Source organism: Apodemus sylvaticus, chromosome 20, assembly GCF_947179515.1.
Source record: "Apodemus sylvaticus chromosome 20, mApoSyl1.1, whole genome shotgun sequence".
NCBI classification, from domain to species: domain Eukaryota; kingdom Metazoa; phylum Chordata; class Mammalia; order Rodentia; family Muridae; genus Apodemus; species Apodemus sylvaticus.
The window spans coordinates 58,169,765-58,194,636 of record NC_067491.1 but is presented as its reverse complement, the minus strand read 5'-3'; the positions used below and the strand labels follow the sequence as shown (position 1 = coordinate 58,194,636).

At 38.6% G+C, this 24,872-nt stretch overlaps 1 protein-coding gene across 1 annotated transcript; it reads right to left on the bottom strand.

Annotated features, from left to right (window-relative positions):
* Positions 1 to 940: 940 nt before the first annotated feature.
* LOC127671147 (vomeronasal type-2 receptor 116-like) lies at positions 941 to 24,128 on the bottom strand. The gene is made up of 5 exons (XM_052165822.1): positions 23,838 to 24,128; positions 22,672 to 23,478; positions 20,599 to 20,826; positions 12,560 to 12,683; positions 941 to 1,869 (listed from the first exon to the last, which is right to left on the bottom strand). Exons 1-5 carry the CDS (start codon positions 24,126 to 24,128, stop codon positions 941 to 943), a joined length of 2,379 nt encoding a protein of 792 aa, XP_052021782.1.
* Between the last annotated feature and the right edge of the window lie 744 nt (positions 24,129 to 24,872).

Below are 24,872 nucleotides of genomic sequence, written 5' to 3'. Positions count from 1 at the left end.
AGATACACAAAATTTTCAAAATGTGGTGGGAAGAGTTAAAGGACATTTTTCATAATTTTGGATAAGAAGGTAGAGAATAATGGTTAGAGTGATGTCACAATTAACTTATGGTTCTAGAGGAACAAGAATTTTATTGGTCTATATAATCATGTTACACATTGTACATATGTGAAGCAGTGTCAGGGATTCGCCCACATGATGCTGACCGCAGACTCAGAGAACTAATTGCTTATTTAGCAGGAGAAACATGAAGAATGGGTCACATTTAGCTATGCCATGGTTTCTGCTGATTGCTGTTTCAGGACTTCATTTGAAATAAGAACAGTACTGAAAGATTTGAAAATGTAAAAATTTATGAGGAATGTTGTGGTAAGAAGATTTATGTGGCAGTCAAACTGTGTGAAATTCATGATATCTGAAACTGTTAGAAATCAATGCCACCAGAAAGACATTGCATAGTCAGCACTGAGAGAAATGAAAAGTCCTTAAAGTAAAAAACACCACTGGTTGAAGTAATTAACATGATTTAGAAATAAGAATTTAGAGAAAAAGCCCCAGGACAATCACATGATTTGGTGAATAGAGTGTCCTTACTGCAAAATGTGAGAGATTTCAATAGGAAAAATTAATAATTTAAGTCAGTGGAAACAATAAGAGCTCATGCAATCATCTCAATGTAATGATTGTTTTCAAAAGGGTTTTCTAAAGTTATATTACATATGTTTACTTATTTTGGGGACTGGAAATGCACTAGTCCAACTTCAGAAAATCGATTCCTTACTTCATCATGGGTTTCCAGGGAATTAAGGTCAGAATATAATATCTGGTGAGAAGAAGCCATACCCACAAAGCCATCACAGGAAAAACATGTGACCTAATACGTGATGGTCAGATCGGTAGAGATCCAGTGAAATTCAGTTTAGATGAAGAATCATGTGAACTATGTTTTAAGTAAATATTTGCCCCTGTGGTGTCTTTCATCCCTGTTATGAGGAAGTGTGTTTAATTCTGGCCTAAACAAAACAATGTAGCACTTAGGGACAAAGATTATAATTAGAATGCTTGCACTGGAAGCCAGGATAGAGAACATTTCCATGGCTACCCTGACCTTCCCAGTGGTGCTGTGGTAGACAGGGAGGAACGTGACCCATACACTGCAGAACACAAGCATGCTGAAAGCCATGGACTTGGATTCATTAAATGTGTCAGGAAGGTTCCTGGACAAGAAAGCCATGAGGTAACTACCCAAGGCCATGACTCCCAGGTAGGCCAGAGCACAGTGGAAGGCAACAGCTGAGCCCTTGTTGCAAAGAATGATGATGTGTCCCTGTTCAAAGTGAGCATCCATGTCAATAAAGGGAGGGGATGTTCCCAGCCATATGCCAGAGAGAAGTACTTGTATCAGAGTGCAAGCTGGAATGACACACTTAGGGACCTGTGATATCTGCAACCATCTGATCTTTCTTCCTGGAGCTGTAATCTTGAAGGCCATAACTACAGTGATGGTTTTGGCCAACACAGTGGATAGAGTCACTGTGAACAGAAGTCCAAACACATTCTGTTGCAGGATACATGTGGCTGTGTGTGGAAGACCAAGGAAGAGCAATGGACAGAGGAAACAGAGGGTCAAAGTGATGAGCAGGATGTAACTGAGAGATCTGTTATTGGCCTTCACTACTGGAGTGTCTCTGTGGTTTATAAAAACCCCAATAACAAGAGCTGTGAGAGTAGAAAATCCAAAGGACACGAGTGTGAGTCCCTTCCCCAAGGGATCATCATAGGCCAGAAAGGTGACAGTTTTCTCCAGGCAGTGTGTCTTCTCTGCATTTGCATAATGAGTTTCTGGACAGTGCACACACTGATTCATACCTGGTAGAAATGAAGTTGATCATGAATGCATGGTCAAGTTTCCCTTGATCCTAATATTTTTTATGCTTCAAACTCATTGGATTGTTATTACAACCATGTTCCCTTGTCACTTTTGGTATGGAGATATGAGTATTCTAAATAATAATAATCACACAAGGTAAGGTTTATACTCCTTTCAAAAAACCCCATGAAGAGTATCCTTTTCTGGAGAACAGGGTATTTTTCACATTATACATTATAAATATATCACTGAGGAAACCATGCAGGAACTGAAGGTAGAATAAGGAGGTAAGAACTGAAGGTGAGTCCACTGGGGTGTGGTGCTGCCCGCCCTGCCTCTACTATTTTCCCTGACCTGCTTTGTTATGTAGCTTATTATCACCTCCTCAGAGCTACACCAACTCAGTGAGGCAGCGCAGCCCACAGCAACCACTAAACATGAGGATGTATAAAACGTTTTGCTACAGTCCAGCCCTTCAAAGGATTTTCAATTGTGGTTTTCTTTTATTACATAAATCTTGATTGTGTCAAATTGACAATGAAAACACCCATAAAATCTCATACCTAGAGCCGATTTATTTTAGTTGTATATTGAAGTATTCTTATTTTTTTGCTTTTTACCTCTCTTTTATTTATATTTTGTAATACAGTTGAAGCATATATTTTCAAACTAGAAAATACCAAATTACATGGCAATAACTAATTCAATTTTTATTCCAGTTCTCAAAAATATTTCTAAATTTCCAATAGAAGATGCGAAATCAATTTTGAAATAAACATTTTTCATTGAATTTCTTATGTAAAATGATTTTTTAGTCTGGGATATATGACACAAATTCATTTTTATTTATAAATTTTTTTCAGTTTGAAAATATTTTCTTCTCATGTGATGTTGGTTGGAAACTACTAAATATGTCTTCAAACCATTCCTTATCTTTCCCCAGCCCCTTTCATTTTTTGATGGAAGGAAGTTCTCACAGGTATTATAGTGAATATATGGATGTTTGAGAAAAGTTAGTAGGCCTTTTCTCTTTTAACTACTACTGGGTTCTGTGATGAAATTAAGGGTAGAGTAGGGGATGTAAATTCCTTTTCAAATTGAGATAATTTCGTGGCTATTAGTTTACTGTTTTGGAAAACTTTTTGAAACATTTCCAGGAAAAGAACTACTTAATAGTTAAATTTATGTTTTCTTTTTTCCTCCAGAATAGATTTTAAGAACTAAATCTTTGTGAATAAAACTCAGAGGAGAAAAATAAATGCTCCTAATATTATTTAATCACATATTTCTTGTCACAAATAACTTTCCGTATTTTTGTAAAGGCTTTATTTCAAAAACTATTTTAGTTTCACTTTTCCTTAAAAGATACATAAAGACTACATTTACTTCTTTTTACACTCAGTTCTGTATTTTTGTATCTTTCCTATGCTTTCTTAAGCTCTCCTGTCAAATAGTTAACATTTTCTCAATGTGACTATTCATGCTAATGTAACAATTTTACATAAATCTGTTCTGCTATGTTGTTAGATTATATTTGTTGCTGTGTTATGCTAGCTTTTAATATTATATCTTATAAACAATATTCATTAATTTATGGCAACTGATCTATAAGACAAAATTTATTTCGTATAAGGCGTATGGTTTGTCTTGAAATATATGTTTATTATATTTCCCTGTATTCAAATTCCTTTGATCAGTAATTTCTTTAACTTTTGAGTGTTCAACATATATGTAGCTGTATTTTTAATCAATGCAATCTGATACTGTGATGTAGGTCTAAACCTTTATTCTATTCCATCCCTCCAAATGTACATATCTCTAAAGTGTCTGAACTTCAGTCTGTAATAAAAAAAAAAGCATTTTGGGGAGACAGTTGAAGTGGTCCTTCTACAACCACATTAAATTCATAAGTGAAATTTATATGTCTTCAATCTGCATACAGGAACTATAACCGAATTAACAGGCAATTAGGTAGTCTATATGTAGCAGAGAAATACCTTATATAAAATATTTTACAGTCAAATAATGGAAATTAATAGATGAGGAAATATAGTTATCCAGAAATCTGCACCAGACTTCTATTCTCCCACTACATCTCTGCCCAGGTTCATCAAGTCTGTTGATCCAGAACCAAAACATTTAGATTTCTTTCCTTCTCTAATCGTCCCTGCCCAAAAAAACTTTGTCAGGCATGGCTCTGAGGAGATCGTCCCTGCCAGATATAAAATTTTCTGCCAAGTCTCTTGCCATCTTTTTAAGACCTGCTATTCTAGAACCATATAGCCCCAAAATATACACCAGGGGACTATCACACCAAGATCACGGTGGTTAGCCATCATCCCAATATATATCATAACAGGAACATGCAGTGACTAAAACATCTAGATTGCTGTAGGAGTTCTCTAGTGGAGTTTTTTGGGTCACTTAGGTAGACTATCATGTCATCTGCAAATAATGATAGTTTAACTTCTTCCTTTCCAATTTGTATCCCTTTGACCTCCTTATGTTGTCGAATTATTTATTGTTTTATTTATTGTTTTATTATTAAAAAAAAACATCTAGATGCCTAAAGGCATGAAATGAACTCAAACACAAAATTCAATAATATTATGACACCAACAGGGCAAACTTACTCTACAACAGCAAGCCCTGCAAATCTTAACACAACTGAACCACGTTGCCCTTAAATCCAGTCTTATGAAAATGATAGAGGCCGTTAAAGAGGAAAGGAATAAAATGCTTACAAAAGAAAATGAAAACACAATCAGACAAATATAGGACTTTACAGAGGAAACAAATAAATCTCTTAGAGTAATAGCAGAAACTACAGTTAACCAGGGAAGTAAGTAAAGCTGTTCAGGAAATGAAAGTGGAAATAGAAGCCAGAATGAAAATACAAACTGAGGGTAAACTGCAGATGGAAAACCTAAAGAAGCTTACAGAACAACAAATGCAAGGATCACCAATAAGATGAAAGGATGTAGGAGAGAATCTCAGGCATACAAAAATAGAAACTGGCACATCAGTAAAAGAAAATGTTAATGCTAAAATATCCCTGAAATAAAACAGCCAAGAAATCTGGAATACAAGGAAAACAAGTAACCTTAGAATGATCGGAATAGTAGAAGGTAAAGAGTCCCAGATCCCAGGGTGAGAAAGTATTTTCAACAAAATTATATTAGAAAAAATCACAATGTAAAGAGAGAAATACCTATAAACATAAAAGATGCTTGTGTAACACAAAATAGAGTGGGCCAGAAAACAAAGTGAGTCCTCCCTCAACAAAATAATGAAAATGAAGAATGTAGAGGACTAAGAAAGACTAAGCACTGAGGGAAAAGACCAGGTATCATTCCATGGCAGACCTGTTAGAATTGTGCATTTTCAATAGATTCTCTCAAAACTGAAGGGCCTGAACAGATATCTTAAAACCTATGAAAACATCACACATGCCAACCTAGAGTCCTATAACCAGCAAAACTGTCAATCACAATAGATGGAGTAAACAACCATAATTCAAGACAAGTCTGGATTTAAACAATATTTATCCAAAAATCCACTCATAAAACAAAATGCTAGAAGGAAAACTCCAACAGAAAGATGATAGCTAATTTGAAGGAAACACAAGAAATAGGTAATTCCATACAAGGAAAATCAATTTAAACACACACAAACCCATATACACACAACACCAACATCAAATAATAGGGATGAACAAACACTGATCATTAATATTTCTCACCATCTATGGATTTTCAATTTCTCAATAAATGACAAAGACTAACAGAACAAGTACAAAAACAGGAACACTCTGTACTGGCTGGTTTTGTGTGTCAACCTGACACAGGTTGGACTTACCAAAAAGACAGGTGCTTCATTTGAGAAAATGGCTCCATGAGATCCAGCTGTGGGGCTTTTTCTCAATTAGTGATTACAGGGAAGGGCCCCTTGTCAGTGTTGCCATCCCTGGGCTGGTAGTCTTGCTTTCCATAAGAAAGCAGGCCGAGAAAGCCAGGGATGCTAGCCCAAAAGTAACATCCCTCTATGGCCTCTGCATCAGCTCCTGCTTCCTGACCTGCTTGAGTTCCAGTCCTTACTTCCTTTAGTGATGAACAGCAATGTGGAAGTGTAAGCTGAATAAACCCTTTCCTCCCCAACTTCCTTCATGGTCATGATGTTTGTGCAGAAATAGAAACCCTGACTAAGATGCTTTCATTTTGCTGTATAAAACAAACAACTCAGCAATACCAATAGACATTACCTTAGAGTAAGTTCTGAAAAAAATTTCCAGGACAAAAAGCCCTAGAAGTAAGCTGAAATAATCATTCTTATACTTATTAAAATAAACTTCCACCTAAAATTAATAAAAGGAGATGGGAATGGATAATTCATACTCCGCAAAGGAAAAAATCTACTAAGATGATATTTCAATTCTCAACATGCATGCCTCCAGTTCAAAGGCATGAACATTTGTAAATGAAACATTGATAAAGCTTGAACCACATGTCAAACTCTGATCATTATTAGTGGTTAATTTCAATGCCCTGTTTTCACCAATTGATATGTTATTTAGTCAGAAACTAAACAGAGAAATAACAAAACTTACAGAGATTATGAATCAAATGCACTTAAAAGGCATCTAGAGAATATTTCACAAAAACACAAAAGAATATACTGTCTTCTCAGCACCTAATGGATTCTTCCCCCCAATATTTACCAGATAATCAGTCACAAAGCATCCTTCATGGATACAAGAAAATTGAAACATCATTTTTTCTGTTATGAGAGAACCTTGGAGGAAATTTGGACTTCAACAACAGAAATACCATGAAACCTAAACACTCATGAAAACTGAAGAACTCATTACTCAATGATCTCTGGATTAGGGGAGAAATAAAGAAATTTTTAGATTTCAATAAAAACAAAGCACAGCAAAACCAAATTCTTGGGAAACAGTAAAAATAGTGCTAAGAGGAAGGATCACTGCACTGAGTGTCTTTATAAAGATTTTAATTTGAATATTCTCAAAAGAGTAATTTAAACATATATGTGAGAGCTCTAGAAAAAGGAAATACCAGGAATAGGAGGCAAGAAGAGGAAATAATCAAATCAGGGCTGAAATCAATCAGTTAGAGCAAAAGGAATAAAATTAATCAATGAAGACAAGAACTAGTTCATCGAGAAAATCAATAAGATAGACAAAATCTCACCATATTAACTACATAGCAATCGTATCAAAATAAATAAAACCCACACTTGAGAATTCTTTGTTTAGCTCTGTACCCCATTGTTAATAGGTTTCTTTTGTTCTCTGGAATCTAACTTCTTAAATTCTTTGTGTACATTGGATATTAGACCTCTACCGGATATCCGGTTGGTAAAGATCTTTTCTCAATTAGTTGGTTGCCATTGTGTTTGTTCTATTGACAGTGTCCTTAGTCTTACAGAAACTTTGTAATTTTATGAAGTCCCATTTGCCAATTCTTTATCTTAGAGCATAAGTCATTGGTGCTCTGTTCAGGAAATTTTCCCCTGTGTCCATGTGCTCGAGGCTCTTCCACACTTCCTCTTCTATTAGTTTCAGTGTATCTGGTTTTATGTGGAGGTCCTTGATCCAATTGAACTTGAGCTTTGTACAAGGAGAAAATAAAGGATCAATTTGCATTCTTCTGCAAGCTGATCACCAGTTAAACCATAACCATTTGATGAAATGGCTATCTTTTTCTCACTGGATGGTTTTCCCTACTTTGTCAAACATCAAGTGACCATAGGTGTGTTGTTTCATTTCTGGGTCTTCAATTCCATTGCACTGATCTACCAGTCTGTCACTGTACCAGTTTACCATTCACTTTTTAAACACTGTTGCTCTGTAGTACAGTTTGAGGTCCAGGATCCTGGATTCCCACAGAAGTTCTTTTATTTTTGAGAATCGTTTTTACTATCCTGGGTTTTTTGTTATGCCAGATGAATTTGAGAATTGCTCTTTCTAACTCTGAAAAATTGAGTTGGAATTTGGATGGGGACAGCATTTAATCTGTATATTGCTTTTGACAAGATGGTCATTTTTACTATATTAATCCTGCCAATCCACAAGCATGGGAGATCTTTCCATCTTCTGAGGTCTTCTTCAATTTCTTTCTTCAGTGACTTGAAGTTCTTGTCATACAGATCTTTGACTTGTTTGGTTAGAGTCACATCAAGATACTTTATATTGTTGGTGATTACTGTGTAGGATGTTATTTTTGTAATTTCTTTCTCTTACTGAGAAACACCTAAAGAAATGTTCAAGATCCTTAGTCATCAGGGAAATGCAAATCAAAACAACCCTGAATTTCTGCCTCACCCCAGTAAGAATGGCTAAGATCAAAAACTCAAGTGACAGCAGGTGCTAGCAAGGATGTGGAGAAAGAGGAACACCCCCCCCCACTGCTGGTGGGACTGCAAGCTGGTACAACCACTCTGAAGTCAGTTTGCTGTTTCCTCAGAAAATTGGACATAGTATTACCTGATGACCCAGCTTTACCACTGCAGGGCATATACCCAGATGATTCTCCAACATGTAATAAGGACACATGCTACACTATGTTCATAGCAGCCAGAAGCTGGGAAGAACCTACATGTTCCTCAACACTGGAATGGATACAGAAAATGTGGTACATTTACACAATAGAATACACTATTCAGCTATTAAAAACAATGAATTTATTAATTTTGAAATTATTAGGGAAATGAATGGAAGGAGAAGATATCATCCCAAGTGAGATAACCCAATCACAAAAGAACACACATGGTATGTGCTCACTGATAAGTGGATATTAGCCTAGAAGTTCAGAATACCTAAGTTACAATTCCCAGACCAAACAAAGCTCAAGAAGAAGGAACACCAAAGTATGAATACTTTGGTCCTTCTTAGAAGGGGGCACAAAATGCCCATGGGAGGAGATAAAGAGACCAAGTGTGAGCAGAGCCTGAATGAAAGACCTTCCAGAGAGAGATGCCCCACAGAGAGATCAATCCCATATATAGTCACCAAATCCAATCACTATTGTGGATGCCAACAAGCACTTGCTAACAGTAGCCCGAAATAACTGTCTCTTGAGAGGCTCTGCCAGTACCTGACAAATACAGAGGTGGATGATATCAGAAAACCACTGAACTGATCATAAGGTCCCCAATGGAGGACCTAGAGAAAGGACCCAAGGAGCTGAAGGAACTTGTAGTCCCATAGAAGCAACAACAATATGAACCAACCAGAACCTCCCCAGAGCTCCCAGGGACTAAACCACCAACCAAAGAGTACACATGGAGGAACCCATGGTTCCCGCTTCGTATGTAGCAGAGGATGGCCTTGTTGGACATCAAAGGGAGGAGAATCCCTTGGTCCTGAGAAGATTTGATGCCTCAGTATAGGGGAATGCCAGGACAAGGAAGCATGAGTGTGTAGGTTGGTGAGCTGGGGGAGGGGCGATGGAATAGGGCGTTTTCAGAGGGGAAAAGAGGAAAGGGGATAACGTTTGAAATGTAAGTAAAGAAAATATCTGATCAAACATAAATAAATATATATAAATAAATAAAATCAGAAATGAAAAGGGAGGCAAAAGCACAGACAAGAAAAAAAAAAGTGTTAGCTTACTTCAAACTTATACTCCACAAAACTGGAAAAGCTTAATGAACTGGCTGAATTTCTAAACAAATTCCATACTTACTAAAGTTAAATCAAGATCAGGTATCCTATATAAATATCTCTAAAACACGTACAACTGATGAACACTCGGGGAGTAGGGGACCAGAAAAGGGGAAATCATTTGAAATGTAAATAAAAAATGTATCGAATAACATTAATAAAATTAATAAAAAAGAAAAAAGAAATAATAATTAAAGAAATATTAAAAATCAGAAAAAAGTGGCTGAATACAAAATTAACATTAAAAATGCCATATTCCTTCTTTACACAAATGATAAATGAGCTGAGAAAGAAATTAGGGAAACAGATTACTTTACAATATTTATAAATAATATAAATATCTTCATGTAATTCTAGCCGTGCAACTGAAAACCTATAAGAAATTATCTTGAAATCACTGAAGAAAACATTGAGAAAGATATCAGAATATCCAAAGATCTCTCATGTCCTTGAAATTGAAATTAACATAATGTAAATGATTACCAAACCAAAAGTAACCTACATATTCAATCCAATTTCCATAAAAATTTCAATACAATTCTTTACAGACCTTGAAATAGTAATCTTAACTTTATATGGAAAAACAAAATCCCAGCATCACTAAGGGAATCCTGAACTATAACAGAACTTTTGGAGGTAACCCCATCCTTGACCTTAAGTAATAGTAATAAAATCTGCATGCTACTGGTCTAGGAACAAACATATTGATCAATGGAATCAATCCTCAAAGCCACATACCTACAGACACTTAAATTTCTGACAAAAACCCAAAATCATACAATAGGGAAAAAAGAAAGTATCTAAATAATAGTGGTGAGCTAATAAGATGTCTGATGTAGAGGAAAGAAAATAGATGTATATCTATCACCCTGAACAAAACTTCAAGTGAAGTTGATCAAAGACGTTAGCATAAAGATTCCAGAGAACCAGGTAATGCTATTAAAAATGGAATACAGAGCTAATAAAAGACTTTCCAAATAAGGAATCTCAAGTGGCTGAGAAGCTCCTAGTGAATTGTTCAACATTCTTAGTCATCAGGGAAATGTAAATCAAAATGACCCTCAGATTCCACCACACACCCTTTAGAATAACTAAAATCAAACTCTCAGGTGACAGCAAATGCTGGTAAGGATGTGGAGAAAGAGGCAAACTCTTCTATTGCTGGTGGGAATGGAAGCTGGTACAACCACTCTTGAAATCAGTCTGTTAGTTTCTCAGAAAATTGTAAATAGTACTACCTGAGGATCCAGTTACACCACTCCTGGGCATATATCCAAAAGACGCTCCAATATGATCATATCAACCTTTTTTATAATAGCCAGAACTTGAAACAACCCAGATGTCCATCAATGAAAGAATGGATACAATACTTATCATGCAAATACGCAATGGAGTACTACTTAGCTATTAGAAATGGCAACTTTGAGTTTTGCATTCAAATGGGTGGAAGTAGAAAATACCATCCTCACTGAAAATGTCGAGCAGCAAAAGAACACAGAAACATATGTGCTACTCTCTCATAGTGATGTGGCTATTAGGCAAAAGGCTTGTAATACCCACCATACAATGGACAAACTATGAAGATCAAGCTGAAAGAAGACCATATTGTGGATCCTTCAGTCCTACTTAGAAGATGGAAGAAAATAATAATGGGAGCTAGACGGAGAAAATTGGTTGACAGAGCAGAGGATGAGGGGAAAAGAGGGGCAGGATACAATTCACAGACTAAATGAAGCTCAAGATGAAGGAAGAACAAATTATGGATACTCTAGTCCTTCTTACTAGGGGGAACTAAATACCCACAGGAGGAGATACAGAGACAAAGTGTAGATCAGAGACTGAGGGAGAGATAAACCAGAGACTGCCCCACCTAGAGATCCATTTCATATACATTTACAAAACCTGGACACTATTGTGGATGCCAACAAGTGCTTATTGATAGGAGCCTGATATAGCTGTCACCTGGGAGGCTCTGCCAGTGATTGACAAATATAGAGGTGGATGCTCTCAGCCAACCATTGAACTGAGCTTAATGGACGAGCTAGAGAAAAGACCCAAGGAGCTGAAGGGCTGCAGCGCCATAGGAAGAACAACAATATGAACCACCCAGCTCCCCCAGAGCTCCCAGGGACTAAACCATCAACCACAGAGTACACAGGGATGGACCCATAGCTCCAGATACATATGAAGAGCAGAGGATAGCCTTGTTGAACATCAAAGGGAGGAGAGGCCCTTGGTCCTGAGAAAGCTAGATGCCCCAGTATAGGGGAACCCCAAGACAGTGAAGTGAGATTCCATGGAATGGTGAGCAGGGGGAGGGGCGATGAGTTAGGGGATTTTCGGGGGGAAATCAGGAATGGGGACGACATTTGAAATGTAAATAAAGAATATAACTAATAACAATAAAAGTGCTTGCTCAGAGGAGCCAGATACAGGTGTCTACTGACAGAGCCTGAGAAATACAGATGGGGATGCTCACAGCCAATCATTGGACTGAGCACAAGAATCCCAATGGAGGAGTTAGACAAAGGCCTGCAGGAGCTGAAGGGGTTGCAAATCCATAGGAAGAACAGTATCAACCAACCAGAACACATGGAGAGAACCATGGGTACAGCTGCATATGCACCAAAAGATTACCTTATCTGGCATCAGTGGGAGGGGAGCCCTTTAAACCTGTGGAGGGTGGATGACCCAGTGGTGGAGAATGCTAGGGCTCTGAAGTAGGAAGGTGTTGTGGGGGTGGGGGTGGCATCATCATAGAAGCAGGAGGGATGGGATTGGGTGTTTGCTTAGGACAAAACAAGAAGGGAGATAATATTTGAAATGTAAACAAATAAAACATACAATAAAAAATTTAAAGAAAGCGCATAGACTTAAAGATTTAGTTATGAATCTGAAGTAATGTAATTGCCACGTAGTTCTCTTGTCTAATTTTTTTCCATTACTTAGTTTTGTCAGTGCGCCATGGAGAAGATGTAAAACCCTCTGATCAACTTGTCCTTCACCTGTCTCATTGGAAATCTCATTGTCTGGGCAAGGACTGCAGTCAAAGCAACAGGTAGGCCTTCCCTCCAGAACAACTTTCCTGAATCCAGGGCTGCAGCTCTCACTGCAGTCAGACCGAGGAGTCTGAAAAATATTTAATACAAGAAACAAAATGCTTAGTTCCTAATCAGTGCCCAAGTACATATTTTATAATAGAAGGTGTATCAATTAAAATTTATATTTAAAAACGTACAAACTTGCTGTTTTACCCCACTTGGCTATTGAATGAAAAGTGGAAATGAAGTTTGGCCAGCAACAGCCATTGCTTTCCTCCTCCTGAATGTGGACAGAATCTGCCCAGTTTCCTCAAATCACTGCTGTCCTGATTCCCTGCCATGATGAACTTCACTCTCCAACTGTGATGTTCTGAAGGGAATCCTACTTTCCTCGCATTGGTTTTGTTGCCCCCATTTTTCCAAGATGAGACATAAAAATTAAAGGACATCCTCTCAGTTTGTTGTGTGTCTGCCAAAGGCTTAAAATCAAAGGCCATCTGAAAACTGATTGTGACTGCCTTTCTAGTTGTCTTAGTTGTGGTTTCTATTATGATCAAACAGCATACCATAAGCAAACTGAGGACAGACATGTTTCTCATCAATGGAAATAAGGACAGGAGTTAAAGCAGAAAACTGGAAAATTAATAGAAATGGAGAACGTGCAGTATTTCTGTTTACTATCCTGCTAATCATGGGTTTCTCACCCATGATTCTTTTTTTTTTTTTTTTGGTTTTTTTTTTATTCGATATAATTTATTTACATTTGAAATGATTTCCCCTTTTCTAGCCCCCCCACTCCCCGATATTCCCGTAAGCCCCCTTCTCTTCCCCTGTCCTCCCTCCCACCCCTTCCCACTTCCCCGTTCTGGTTTTGCCGAATACTGTTTCACTGAGTCCTTCCAGATCCAGTGGCCACTCCTCCTTTCTTCTTGTATCTCATTTGATGTGTGGATTATGTTTTGGGTATTCCAGTTTTCTAGGTTAATAACCACTTATTAGTGAGTGCATACCATGATTCACCTTTTGAGTCTGGGTTACCTCACTTAGTATGATGTTCTCTAGCTCCATCCATTTGCCTAAGAATTTCATGAATTCATTGTTTCTAATGGCTGAATAGTACTCCATTGTGTAGATATACCACATTTTTTGCATCCACTCTTCTGTTGAGGGATACCTGGGTTCTTTCCAGCATCTGGCAATTATAAATAGGGCTGCTATGAACATAGTAGAGCATGTATCCTTATTACATGGTGGGGAATCCTCTGGATATATGCCAAGGAGTGGTATAGCAGGATCTTCTGGAAGTGAGGTGCCCAGTTTTCGGAGGAACTGCCAGACTGATTTCCAGAGTGGTTGTACCAATTTGCAACCCCACCAGCAGTGGAGGAGTGTTCCTCTTTCTCCACACCCTCTCCAACACCTGCTGTCTCCTGAATTTTTAATCTTAGCCATTCTGACTGGTGTAAGATGAAATCTTAGGGTTGTTTTGATTTGCATTTCCCTAATGACTAATGAAGTTGAGCATTTTTTAAGATGCTTCTCCGCCATCCGAAGTTCTTCAGGTGAGAATTCTTTGTTTAACTCTGTACCCCATTTTTTAATACGGTTGTTCGGTTTTCTGGAGTTTAACTTCTTGAGTTCTTTATATATATTGGATATTAGCCCTCTATCTGATGTAGGGTTGGTGAAGATCTTTTCGCAATTTGTTGGTTGCCGATCTGTCCTCTTGATGGTGACTTTGCCTTACAGGAACTCTGTAACCTTATGAGGTCCCATTTGCCAATTCTTGCTCTTAGAGCATACGCTATTGTTGTTCTGTTCAGAAACTTTCTCCCTGTACCGATGTCCTCAAGGGTCTTCCCCAGTTTCTTTTCTAGTAGCTTCAGAGTGTCTGGCTTTATGTGGAGGTCCTTGATCCATTTGGATTTGAGCTTAGTACAAGGAGACAAGGATGGATCAATTCTCATTCTTCTGCATGCTGACCTCCAGTTGAACCAGCACCATTTGTTGAAAAGGCTATCTTTTTTCCATTGGATGTTTTCAGCCCCTTTGTCGAGGATCAAGCGGCCATAGGTGTGTGGGTTCATTTCTGGATCTTCAATCCTGTTCCATTGATGCCTGCCTGTCACTGTCAATTTTATCTGATATTAAAATGGCTACTCCAGCTTGTTTCCTGAGACCATTTGCTTGTAAAATTGTCTTCCAGCCTTTTCCTCTAAGGTAGTGTTTGTCTTTGACCCTGAGGTGTGTTTCCTGTAAGAAGCAAAATGTAGGGTCCTGTTTACGTATCCAGTCAGTTAGTCTGTGTCTTTTTATTGGGGCATTAAGTCCATTGATGTTAAGAGATATTAAGGAATGGTGATTGTTACTTCCTATCATCTTTGACGTTATTTTTTAAATTTGAATGCTTTTCTTCTTTTGGGTTTGATGAAAGGTTACTATCTTGCTTTTTCCAGGGTGAAGTTTCCCTCCTTGTATTGGTGTTGTCCTCCTATTATCCTTTTTAGGGCCGGGTTTGTGGATAGATATTGGGTAAACTTGGTTTTGTCATGAAATATCTTAGTTTCTCCATCTATGGTGATTGAGAGTTTTGCTGGATATAGTAGTTTTGGCTGGCATTTGTGTTCTTTTAGAGTCTGCATGAGATCTGCCGAGGACCTTCTAGCCTTCATAGACTAGGTGAAAAGTCTGCTGTGATTCCGATATGTCTTCCTTTATATGTTACTTGGCCTTTTTTCTCTTACTGCCTTTAGTATTCTTTCTTTGTTTAGAACATTTGGTGTTTTGATTATTATGTGACGGGAAGTATTTCTGTTCTGGTCCAGTCTGTTTGGAGTTCTGTAGGCTTCTTGTATATTCATGGGCATCTCTCTCTTTAGGTTAGGGAAGTTTTCTTCCATAATTTTATTGAAGATATTTGCTGGCCCTTCAAGTTGTAAATCTTCACTCTCATCTATGCCTATAATCCTTAGGTTTGGTCTTCCCATTGTGTTCTGGATTTCCTGGATATTTTGGGTTACAAGCTTTTTGCATTTTGCATTTTCTTTAACTCTTGAGTCCATGGTTTCTATGGAATCTTCAGCATCTGAGATTCTTTCTTCTATCTCCTGTATTCTGTTGTTGATATTTGCATCTCTGTCCCCCGATTTCTTCCCAAGGCTTTCTATCTCCAAAGTTGTCTCCCTTTGAGTTTTCTTAGTTGTTTCTACTTCTGATTTTAGATCCTGGATGGTTTTGCTTAGCTCCTTCACTTGCATGTTTGTGTTTTCCTGGAATTCTTTAAGAGATTTTTGTGTTTCCTTTTTCATGACCTCAGCCTGTTGACCAAAGTTCTCCTGTATTTCTTTAAGTGTTTTTTGCATTTCCTCCTTGTTGGCTTTTGTATTCTCCTGGATTTCTTTCAATGATTTTTGTGTTTCCCTTGCAAGGGCTTCTAACATTTTTATCCATTTTCTCCTGAATTTCTTTAAGTATGTCCTTCATGTGTTCCTGTACCAGCATCATGACCAGTGATTTTAAATCCAAATCTTGTTGTACTGGTGTGATGGGGTATCCAGGACATGTTGGTAGAGGAGAATTGGGTTCAGATGTTGCCATATTGCCTTGATTTCTGTTAGTGACGTTCCTGCGTTTGCCTTTTGCCATCTAGTTCTCACTGGTGTTAATCTTGTCAGTGTTGGACTCACCCGTGCAAGCTGCCCCTTCCCAGTTGGCCTCTGGTGCACAGCTTACCTCCTGCACTGCTTGTAGACAGAGTGCTGCTGCCCAGGCTGTTCAGATACCAAAGCAGGCACCCGAAGGCTCCCGCTGGGGCCCGCTGGATTCACTGGAGCACACTGACTTCTCCCAGCTGGCCGCCCGGAAGCCCAGCCAGCCACCTGCAGGACTTGGAGATGTGGTGCTGCGGCCCAGGCTGATCTGGATCAGAAAGCGGAGGGAGTAGGGCTGAGGGCTTCCGCCTGAGGCCTTGCCCCAGATTGTGTCTGTGGAGCAGATGGAGCCTCTGTGCACCCCCAGGGATTGCCGATGGTGTATGCTGCTGTGATCTCCCCTGTGTTCCGCTCACTCCGCTGGGTAGCCGATCCGCCATCCCGGCTGTAGCATACAAGGTTAGCCTGGCCGCCCAGTCCCTGAGTCCAGGCAAAAGCCTGGGAGGCCAAGGTCTGAGCAAAGTTCCCCTAGGGCTATGACTGTTAATTGGTTCTGCCAGGTGACTAGGATGGCGGGCGTTCGCGCCCGAGCTCCCTGAAAGCGCCGGGAGAGTCTGCTGGGCTAACAATCCCCTGGGCTGGTTGACTCACAGATGGCCCACCAAGCCGCCCAGTCCTTGGGGTCAGTCCTGTGCCTTTTGGGGCCTAGACCCTCGCTTTGTTAGCCTCAGGCTATGCCTGTTACAGGTCTGCCCGCCAGAGCTCTCTGTCGTCCTGCAGGCAAAATGGTGGCGGCGCGCATGCAGGCCTGGGAAAAAATACCCCTGGCTGGGTTGGCACCCCGATGGCCCCCCGACCCGCCCAGGGCCTGGGTGCAGGCCAATGCCCGTCGGGCTCAGAGCACCGCGGTGTTGGCCTCAGATTATGTTTGTGTACCTCAATCTGTCCGATCCTCGGAGTCCGGAACCAAGATGGATGCACCCCTCCTGACTGGTGGGAGGCCGAGTTCTGAAGTGGCCTCCGTGCAGGAAAGGCGCAGCACAACTGCAGCTGCTTGCCGCCCGGCTGGTCAGCGAAGGTCAGTGGTCGTGGGCACAGGGCCTAACTGGTCCCTGTGTTGCCCTGGCTCTGCTGCTGATGGCCCTTCAGCTGGACCAGCTACTGCTACACTGCTGCCGCCGCTGCTGCCCCTCACCCATGATTCTTAAACAACTAAGGACCACCTGACACCACTCCATTTTATGTGTCATTGTGAGGTAATTTTTTTCACTAATTGTTGTATTCAGTTTACATACAGGATGCTTCCTCTCCTGGTCCACACCCTAACACTCCTCCCCCTGCCCGACTCTGCTGAGAGGGTGTGGGCCCCCTGGATTTACGGCCACTCTGCCACATCATGTCTCTACAGGATTAGCTTCATACTCTCCCACTCTGGCCAAGGAAGGCAGCAAAGTTGTGGAGTGAGTCCCACAGATAGCTTAAGGACAGCCCCCACTTCAGCTATTTGGAACCAACATGGAGTTTGAGCTGCATATCTACTACATATTTTGAGGGTGTTGAGATTATGTCTATCTCATGTATGGACTTTGATTGGTGGATTATTTTGTCAGAGCCCCCAAGGTTTGAGGATCCTAGACTCTTGGTCTTCCTGTGCATTTCCTAAACTATTCTGGGCCTCAATCCTTCCACAAGAGACCCAGTGTTAGGCTGTGGATCTATTCATCTGTGTCTGTCTACTGTTGGGTGAAGCATCTTGGAGGACACTTGTGCTAGGTCTTTTTCTGCAAGCATAACAAAATATCATTAACTGTTTCTGGACTGAGTATTGCCCCAGGATGGATCTCAAATTGGGCCAATTATTGGTTGGCCTTCCTATCAATCTCTCTTCCATCCTTGCATTTCTTTTAAATAGGACAAATTTTGTGTCAAAATGTTTGTGTCTGTGTTGTTGTCCTTATCCCCCCAAGGCAGGACCAGCATGGCTATAGGAGTTGTTTGTCCTCTTCATGTACTATATCTCCACTGCTATTTTTCTCAGCTATGGTCACCTGAATTTTCTACTGGTACCCTTCCTAAAGCCATGTTTCTGACACTTCCTTGTGATTCCCCCAAACCCTCCACTGCTGGCAGCTACAGATTGCCTTTCATTCTTCTAAATCTCCCAACACCTGATACTGAGACCACCATTCCCTACCACCTTCCCTCTCACACCCAGTTCCTCCCTCACTCTACCCATTATGACAGTTTCAAGCCACTTCAAAGTGAGATTCACGTATCCTCGCTTCAGTATCCTGCTTTGTTTAGCTTCATTGGGTCTGTGGATTGAATCAGGGCTATCATGTACTTTATTACTAATGTCCTCTCAAGAGTGTGCAAACACTGTGCATGCCTTTTGGGTCTGGGTTACCTCATTGGGGAGGATGTTTTCTACTTCCATCCATTTTCCTTGAAAATTTATAATGGCCGAGTGTTTTAATAGCTGAATAGTGGACCACTATGTGAATGAACCACATTTTCTGAATCTATTTTTCCATTGAGGCCTATCTGGGTTGTTTCCAGTTTCTGGCTATTATGTATAAGGATGCTATAAAGATAGTAGAGCAAGTGTCTTTCTGATATGGTAGAGAAGTTTTGGTTATATGCCCAGGAGCAGTATATATACACGTCTATGAGTAGTACTATTTCCAGTTTTCTGAGAAAATGCCCGATTGATTTCCTGTGTGATTGTACAAGTTTGCAATCCCACCAGAAACGGAGGAGTGCTGCCCTTTCTTTATATCCTTACTACCATATGCTATCTCTTGAGCATTTCTTTTTCTCTTAGCCATTTTGATTGGTGTAAGATGATTTCTCAGGGTCATTTTCACTTGCATTTCCCTGATGACTATAGTTGTTGACCATTTCTTTAACTGCTTCTAAGACATTCAAGGCTCCTCCTTTGGGAATTCTCTATTTAGTTCTTTACCACATTTTAAAAATTTTGTTATTAGCTTTTCAAATTAAGGAATCTAATTTCTTGAATTACTTATTATTTAGAATATTAGACTTCCACTGAATGTAATGTTAATGAAGACCTTTTCACAGTCTATCAGCTGCCACTTTTGTCCTATTGATAATGTCCTTTGCCTTATGGAAGCGTTTCAGGTTCAGTTATCAATGGTTTCATGATCCATCCAGGAAATTGTCTTCTCTGCCAATGGTTTCAAAGCTATTTCCCACTTTCTCTTCTATTAGACTCTGTGTATCTTGGTATTATGTTAATGTTTTTGATGCACTTGGTCTTGGGTGTCTTCAGAGTGATAAATATTGATCTATTTGCATTCTTCTACAAGCATATATTCAGTAGGAGAGACATCATTTGTTGAAGATGCTTTCTTTTTTCCATTGTAAGGTTCGGCTTCTGTCAAAAATCAAGTGTGCATAAATGTACTACAGGGAACTGATTTCATTCCACCAATCAACTACTTTCTTTTTGTAGGAAACCATAAAGGTTTTATACCATTGCTCAGTATTACATTTTGAGGTCAAGGATGGTGATTTCTCCAGAAGTTCTTTTTTTGTTCAGGTTCATTTAGCTATCCATGGTTTTTGTTTTTTCATATGAAGTTCAGAATTGCTCTTTGAAGGTCTGTAAATAATTGTGTGAGAAGTTTCATAGGAATTATACTGTATCTGTAAATTCCTTTATGAAATTTGTAAAATTTAGGTAACACTCTAAATTTCCAATGTTCACTAGGTTAATCAAATTCATCCATGAGGATGAAAGAGGTTTCCATCTTCTGACATCTTCTTCAATTTATTTCTCCAAGGACTTGAATTTGTTTTCATACATGTCTTTGATTTCCTTGGTTAGAGTTACACCAAAATAGTTTACATTATTTGTGGTTATTATTGGTAAGGGTGTTTTTTCACTATTTTTTTCTAATCCCATTTTTTAATAAATTAGGGAAATATCTCCCATATTAATGGTCCCTCATACTACCATGTTTTATGATAATACTCGACAGGTTTTCCTTGATGAAAAAAGTTCAGAAATACCATGCATGCTAAGATTCCTCTTCTCAGGGAAGTTCAATTTATGTTATTTTGAAAAAAATTTACCTTGGACTCTAGAAGTTAATGAAAACCGCCTGATATCTCTTTTGTTACAATGATGTCAGAAAGTAGTAATTGATAACGTTTCTTTAAATGTCAAAATGATTAGATAATTTAAAAATATTTAAAACACTTCCACAAGAATGAGCGATCAGTAAAACTCTTAATAATAATAGTTATTAGTGTATTGATGGGGTAATTATTAACAACCAAGATTTACTACTTCAAGAAGCATATAAGATTTACTTAGAATCACACCTCTGTAAATCCTATGGGCCAGTTAATCATGTATTCAGATATCATCCGCTGCTCCTCCTTGGAAGCACTAGGAACAAATGTTCCCACTTTCACCAATAGTGAAAGACCTGATGGAAAGTTCCAAACGTTGTTAATATCATACTCTGGATCAGCCATCCTTTTCCAGTCCAGAACCACAGGGTCACCAACAGAGTTTTTGAATTGAATAGTCTTCAGAAAAGGGTGAAGCTAAAAGATATGAGAAATATTATGATGAAGTTGAAGTTATGGATTTATAATTTAATTATGAATAAGGAGTTATTTCCTGACAATAATGTATGATGTTAACACTGTTTTAATTAATTATCTATGGGATTGAACACAACAAAAGAAAGCTTAGGAGAAAATAAATATAATTTTTTCCTTAAATGTCAATTTGCATAGAATATGCCAGGCCAAGAAGAGCCAAAGGATCAAAGATAATACAGCAAACAAGTCACAACTTTTTATCCCTTTTCAAAAGATTGAAACTACTTCATTTCTATCACTATTATCTAACAGAATTAAATATAATTCCAAGAATCTATCAAATGCTACAAAAGAGCCTATTACTTTGCCATGGTTTAAAGAAATGATCTTATTACTATTCCAAGTACTACCAAATGTTCAAGGACTATGGAGTGAACGGATCTCAACTTCTTTGAAAAACTAGGTATATCCTTATATTTTCTGACATTTTCACAGCCTCAATGCTTAAGATGAGGTTATTTGAGTTTGGTGAATAATCGGGAGTGGGCTGATTTAGAATACATACTTATTCTAATGGCATACAGGAGTTTTGGATATATTTTGTGTAAAATGAACTTGAAAACCTGGATTTTTTTTCTTTTTTCTTTTTTCTTTTTGTTCTGGTTTATTTGCAAGAATGGGAACATGCATTTCAAACAATCAAATGTTTTATAAACTTAACAACATAGAATACAATGGCAGTTTTCAAACTAGAAAGCATAGCCTAACATGAATTGGTAGCCATGATTTACATGTATGTTGACTTTTATGAAACCCAGAGGTACACAGTTGCCCTGTATGCTACACTGACTTAGAGAGTGCTTATTGTTCCTATGAATACAAAGACACACAAAATTTCCCTAGATCCAATGGCCTAATGCCCCAAAGTCGCCTGACACATGCCTCTCAAGACAGCTTAATCAGGGAAACTCCAGGAGACCCAGCAGCTTGGCACTTGGATTTGGATTGCAGATGCAGTCACATTGACAACTATGACTACCCATCACAACTAACTATATGTCATGCTGTGAAACAACAAATTATTCTTACTTATCTAAAGTCTGGTATCCTCTAAACAACATTTTCATTGCCTTTACCCTCTAATCACCTTTTCTTGGCAATTCCCATTCTACTTTCTAAATCTACTCTAGAATTTGGATCTACATTTCCTTTTTTATAGTTTTTGTATGCTTTTCAATGTAATTATTCAGTTCCATCCTGATTGCAGTTCCTCTTTTTAGACTAATCCATCTCACCACCCAGTCCCCATCAACTTCTCTGAGATAGTGGAGCATCCCCTGGGTATTCCCAACTCTAAGACATGAAGATTCTTCAGGGATCGGCACATTAATGAAAATCTTGGTTTTTTTACTGAGAAATTATCAAGACAAATATCTCTGCCATTTCTTTTTTTGTTTGCTTGGGGTTTTTTGGTTCTTTTTCAAGACAGGGTTTCTCTGTGTAGTCCTAGCTGTCCTGGAACTCACTCTGTACACAAAGCTGGCCTCGAACTCAGAAATCTGCCTACTTCTGCCTCCCAAGTACTGGGATTACAGGCATGTGCCACCATGCCAAGCTGTCTCGGCTATTTCCACAAAAAGAAAAATTAGTGTGTTGAACAGAATCTTCTACAGGCCATTCATCATATACATAGACATTGAACTATATTGATATCTAAGCACTGAAATATGCACTATGTCTTATAGATTATTGAATGGAAAAAATAATATAGCATTACTAGTTTGAGAGCTTTTAAAGCAACTGTGTCATGTTGGTGAATTTAAAATACAAAGAAAGGCACATTACCTGCCAGGGGGATAACAGAGTTCTATCACTATTTGCCTGTGGTTGAACTTGTATTTGATCGAGATTCTTCTCATGGAGACTGTGGGCCACTGCATACACAGCATTGTACACATTGTAACTCTCTTCAGTCATGACCATTTCAAAAAGACTCCTTGGCAACAATCCCAGAGATGCATTGGGCACACATTTTTCGATGATTTTAGGTGCAGAAGGCAATGTTGAGCAATTGAAAAAAATCATCCACAAGATAAGAAGAAAAGTATCTTCTGGGTACTTAACAGGATTGGCTTCCCACATAAATTTTGTGAAACCAACAATCTCCCAATGATGGGGTGAAAAAGTGAGAGCCCCATGGGATAAATGTAACACTGTATATGGATGAATACTTGGGCTAATCCAGTTTTTATTCATAACCCAGATTTTATTCATTGTGTACTTTCTATGGATATTTACTATTACAGTTAATAGGAAATTAATGGGTCCATAAATTACAATCACATTTGCTGATGACTCTAGAGTACGCATCTGATCATAAGTTAGTGAATGATATATTGATTCTCCCACATATGATACTGTTTCCATAATAGCTATGCAGGCTTTGTTCTTTTCCATCTCCATTCTAAAATCTGATGCAAACTGAGAACCTTTGTGGTCATCTGTGATGAGCAGTCCCACCCAGGTCCAGCTGAAATGAAGCATCAAAGAGGCAATACCACAGAACAGAACTGTGTCTTTGGGGGCTACCTGGTACAGAGATGTAAACTGATTTGTGTCAGTCTTTGCATGATCAAAAGGCCCAACAGGAAGCTGAAAGGAAATCAGTATTTTAAAAAGTAGAACAATAAATGCCATGTAAATAGTCTTAGTCTTAAAAACCCGATTTAATTTATAAAGTTGATACTCTGCTCAATAGTTCTTAATGTCACATCTAATCTCCTGAGTGTTTTCAGAAAAATTATTGAAAAGTATTAAAGTTTTAAATTGCCTCGTGTACTATTCACCCTCCTTACTCTACATCAAAGTAAAAAATAACAGACTGTGTCCATACTTCTCTTTGTATTTGCTCTTTAATGCCAATTAATCAAAATCTCTCCTTTTCATTTTGCAAACAGCTAATTCTGAGAAAAGAAAGCTGGCTTCCCACGACTCACATAATGTGCACTTACCTGAGGAAATTTGTAAAGACCCAGCAATGTCCCAATAATTTCAGATGATTTCCATGATATTCCAGTAAGTGTAGCAGCCGATTTCCACTTTTTTCTACAATTGTAATTAGGGATAAATATGCTCAAACCTGTGAGCCAATAGAATACACTCTTCAGAATGTTCCTTTCAGCATCTGGGAGATTATATATCTCAAGTCCCAGAGACGTGTTTGGTAAAACATGAGGGTTCAAGTTGATTTCATTGATGGCAAATAACATTGCCAAAACAAGTTGGTAGTTTTGTATATTCATCCTGCATAGAAGTATCACAGCATTCATATTGGGAACTTATAACTATTATACCTATAACTTTAGAACAATGGCTTTTATATTCTGAAAGCTTGTGTTTGCTTAGAACACACAGTCCTTCAACAAATTCTTCATTTCAAATGATATACTGAAGAGCAAAACTTGTTAATTATATATCCAAGGGAGTTTGCTTTCTCTGACTTCCAGATGTGGAAATATAACATAATTCCATCGTAGAATAAAATATATTTCTTGACAAATTATCCACTCTTCTTATCTTCCAGTATGCCAAACTATGTAAAATAGTTTATTTTTCATGACGTCACCAGATTCATGTGATTTACTATTATGAAAGGGCTAGCTTTGTGATTCCAGTCTATCTGTGGCAAGATTTGGCTTTTGACCAAACTGTTCATTTTTGGTTTACCCTGGAAAATAGATGGATGCAACGTTCTCTGTGTGGGCCAGAGATTAAATACGTTTTGCAAGATGGAATAGCTAGAAAGCGAATCATAGTGTGTAAACCCTCAGAGCCACTAGGTACCTCATTTGCATGGAAAACTATGTTTTGTGGTATGTGATCACATGTCTTATGTCCTTATGTGGAAAATATGGCAAATTTCCAATTCAGGAATGTAGTAGTGAGTTAGGAGATGCCTACAATCTCTAGTGGGTGCCTGGGTACCAGGGTGCCAGGGTCTCAGATATATTCACGCTTACTAGGTTTCTGGTTTTGTCTACTTTATA

What these genes read in the sequence shown, in the direction of transcription:
- LOC127671147 (XM_052165822.1), bottom strand. Translation starts at nt 24,128, where the DNA reads ATGAATATACAAAACTACCAACTTGTTTTGGCAATGTTATTTGCCATC. An exon ending in GTCTTTACAAATTTCCTCAG is followed by an intron (nt 23,479 to 23,837) that starts GTAAGTGCACAT and finishes ATTTCCTTTCAG; the next exon opens with CTTCCTGTTGGGCCTTTTGA. An exon ending in TGAGATTTCCAATGAGACAG is followed by an intron (nt 1,870 to 12,559) that starts GTGAAGGACAAG and finishes CATTTCTACCAG; the next exon opens with GTATGAATCAGTGTGTGCAC.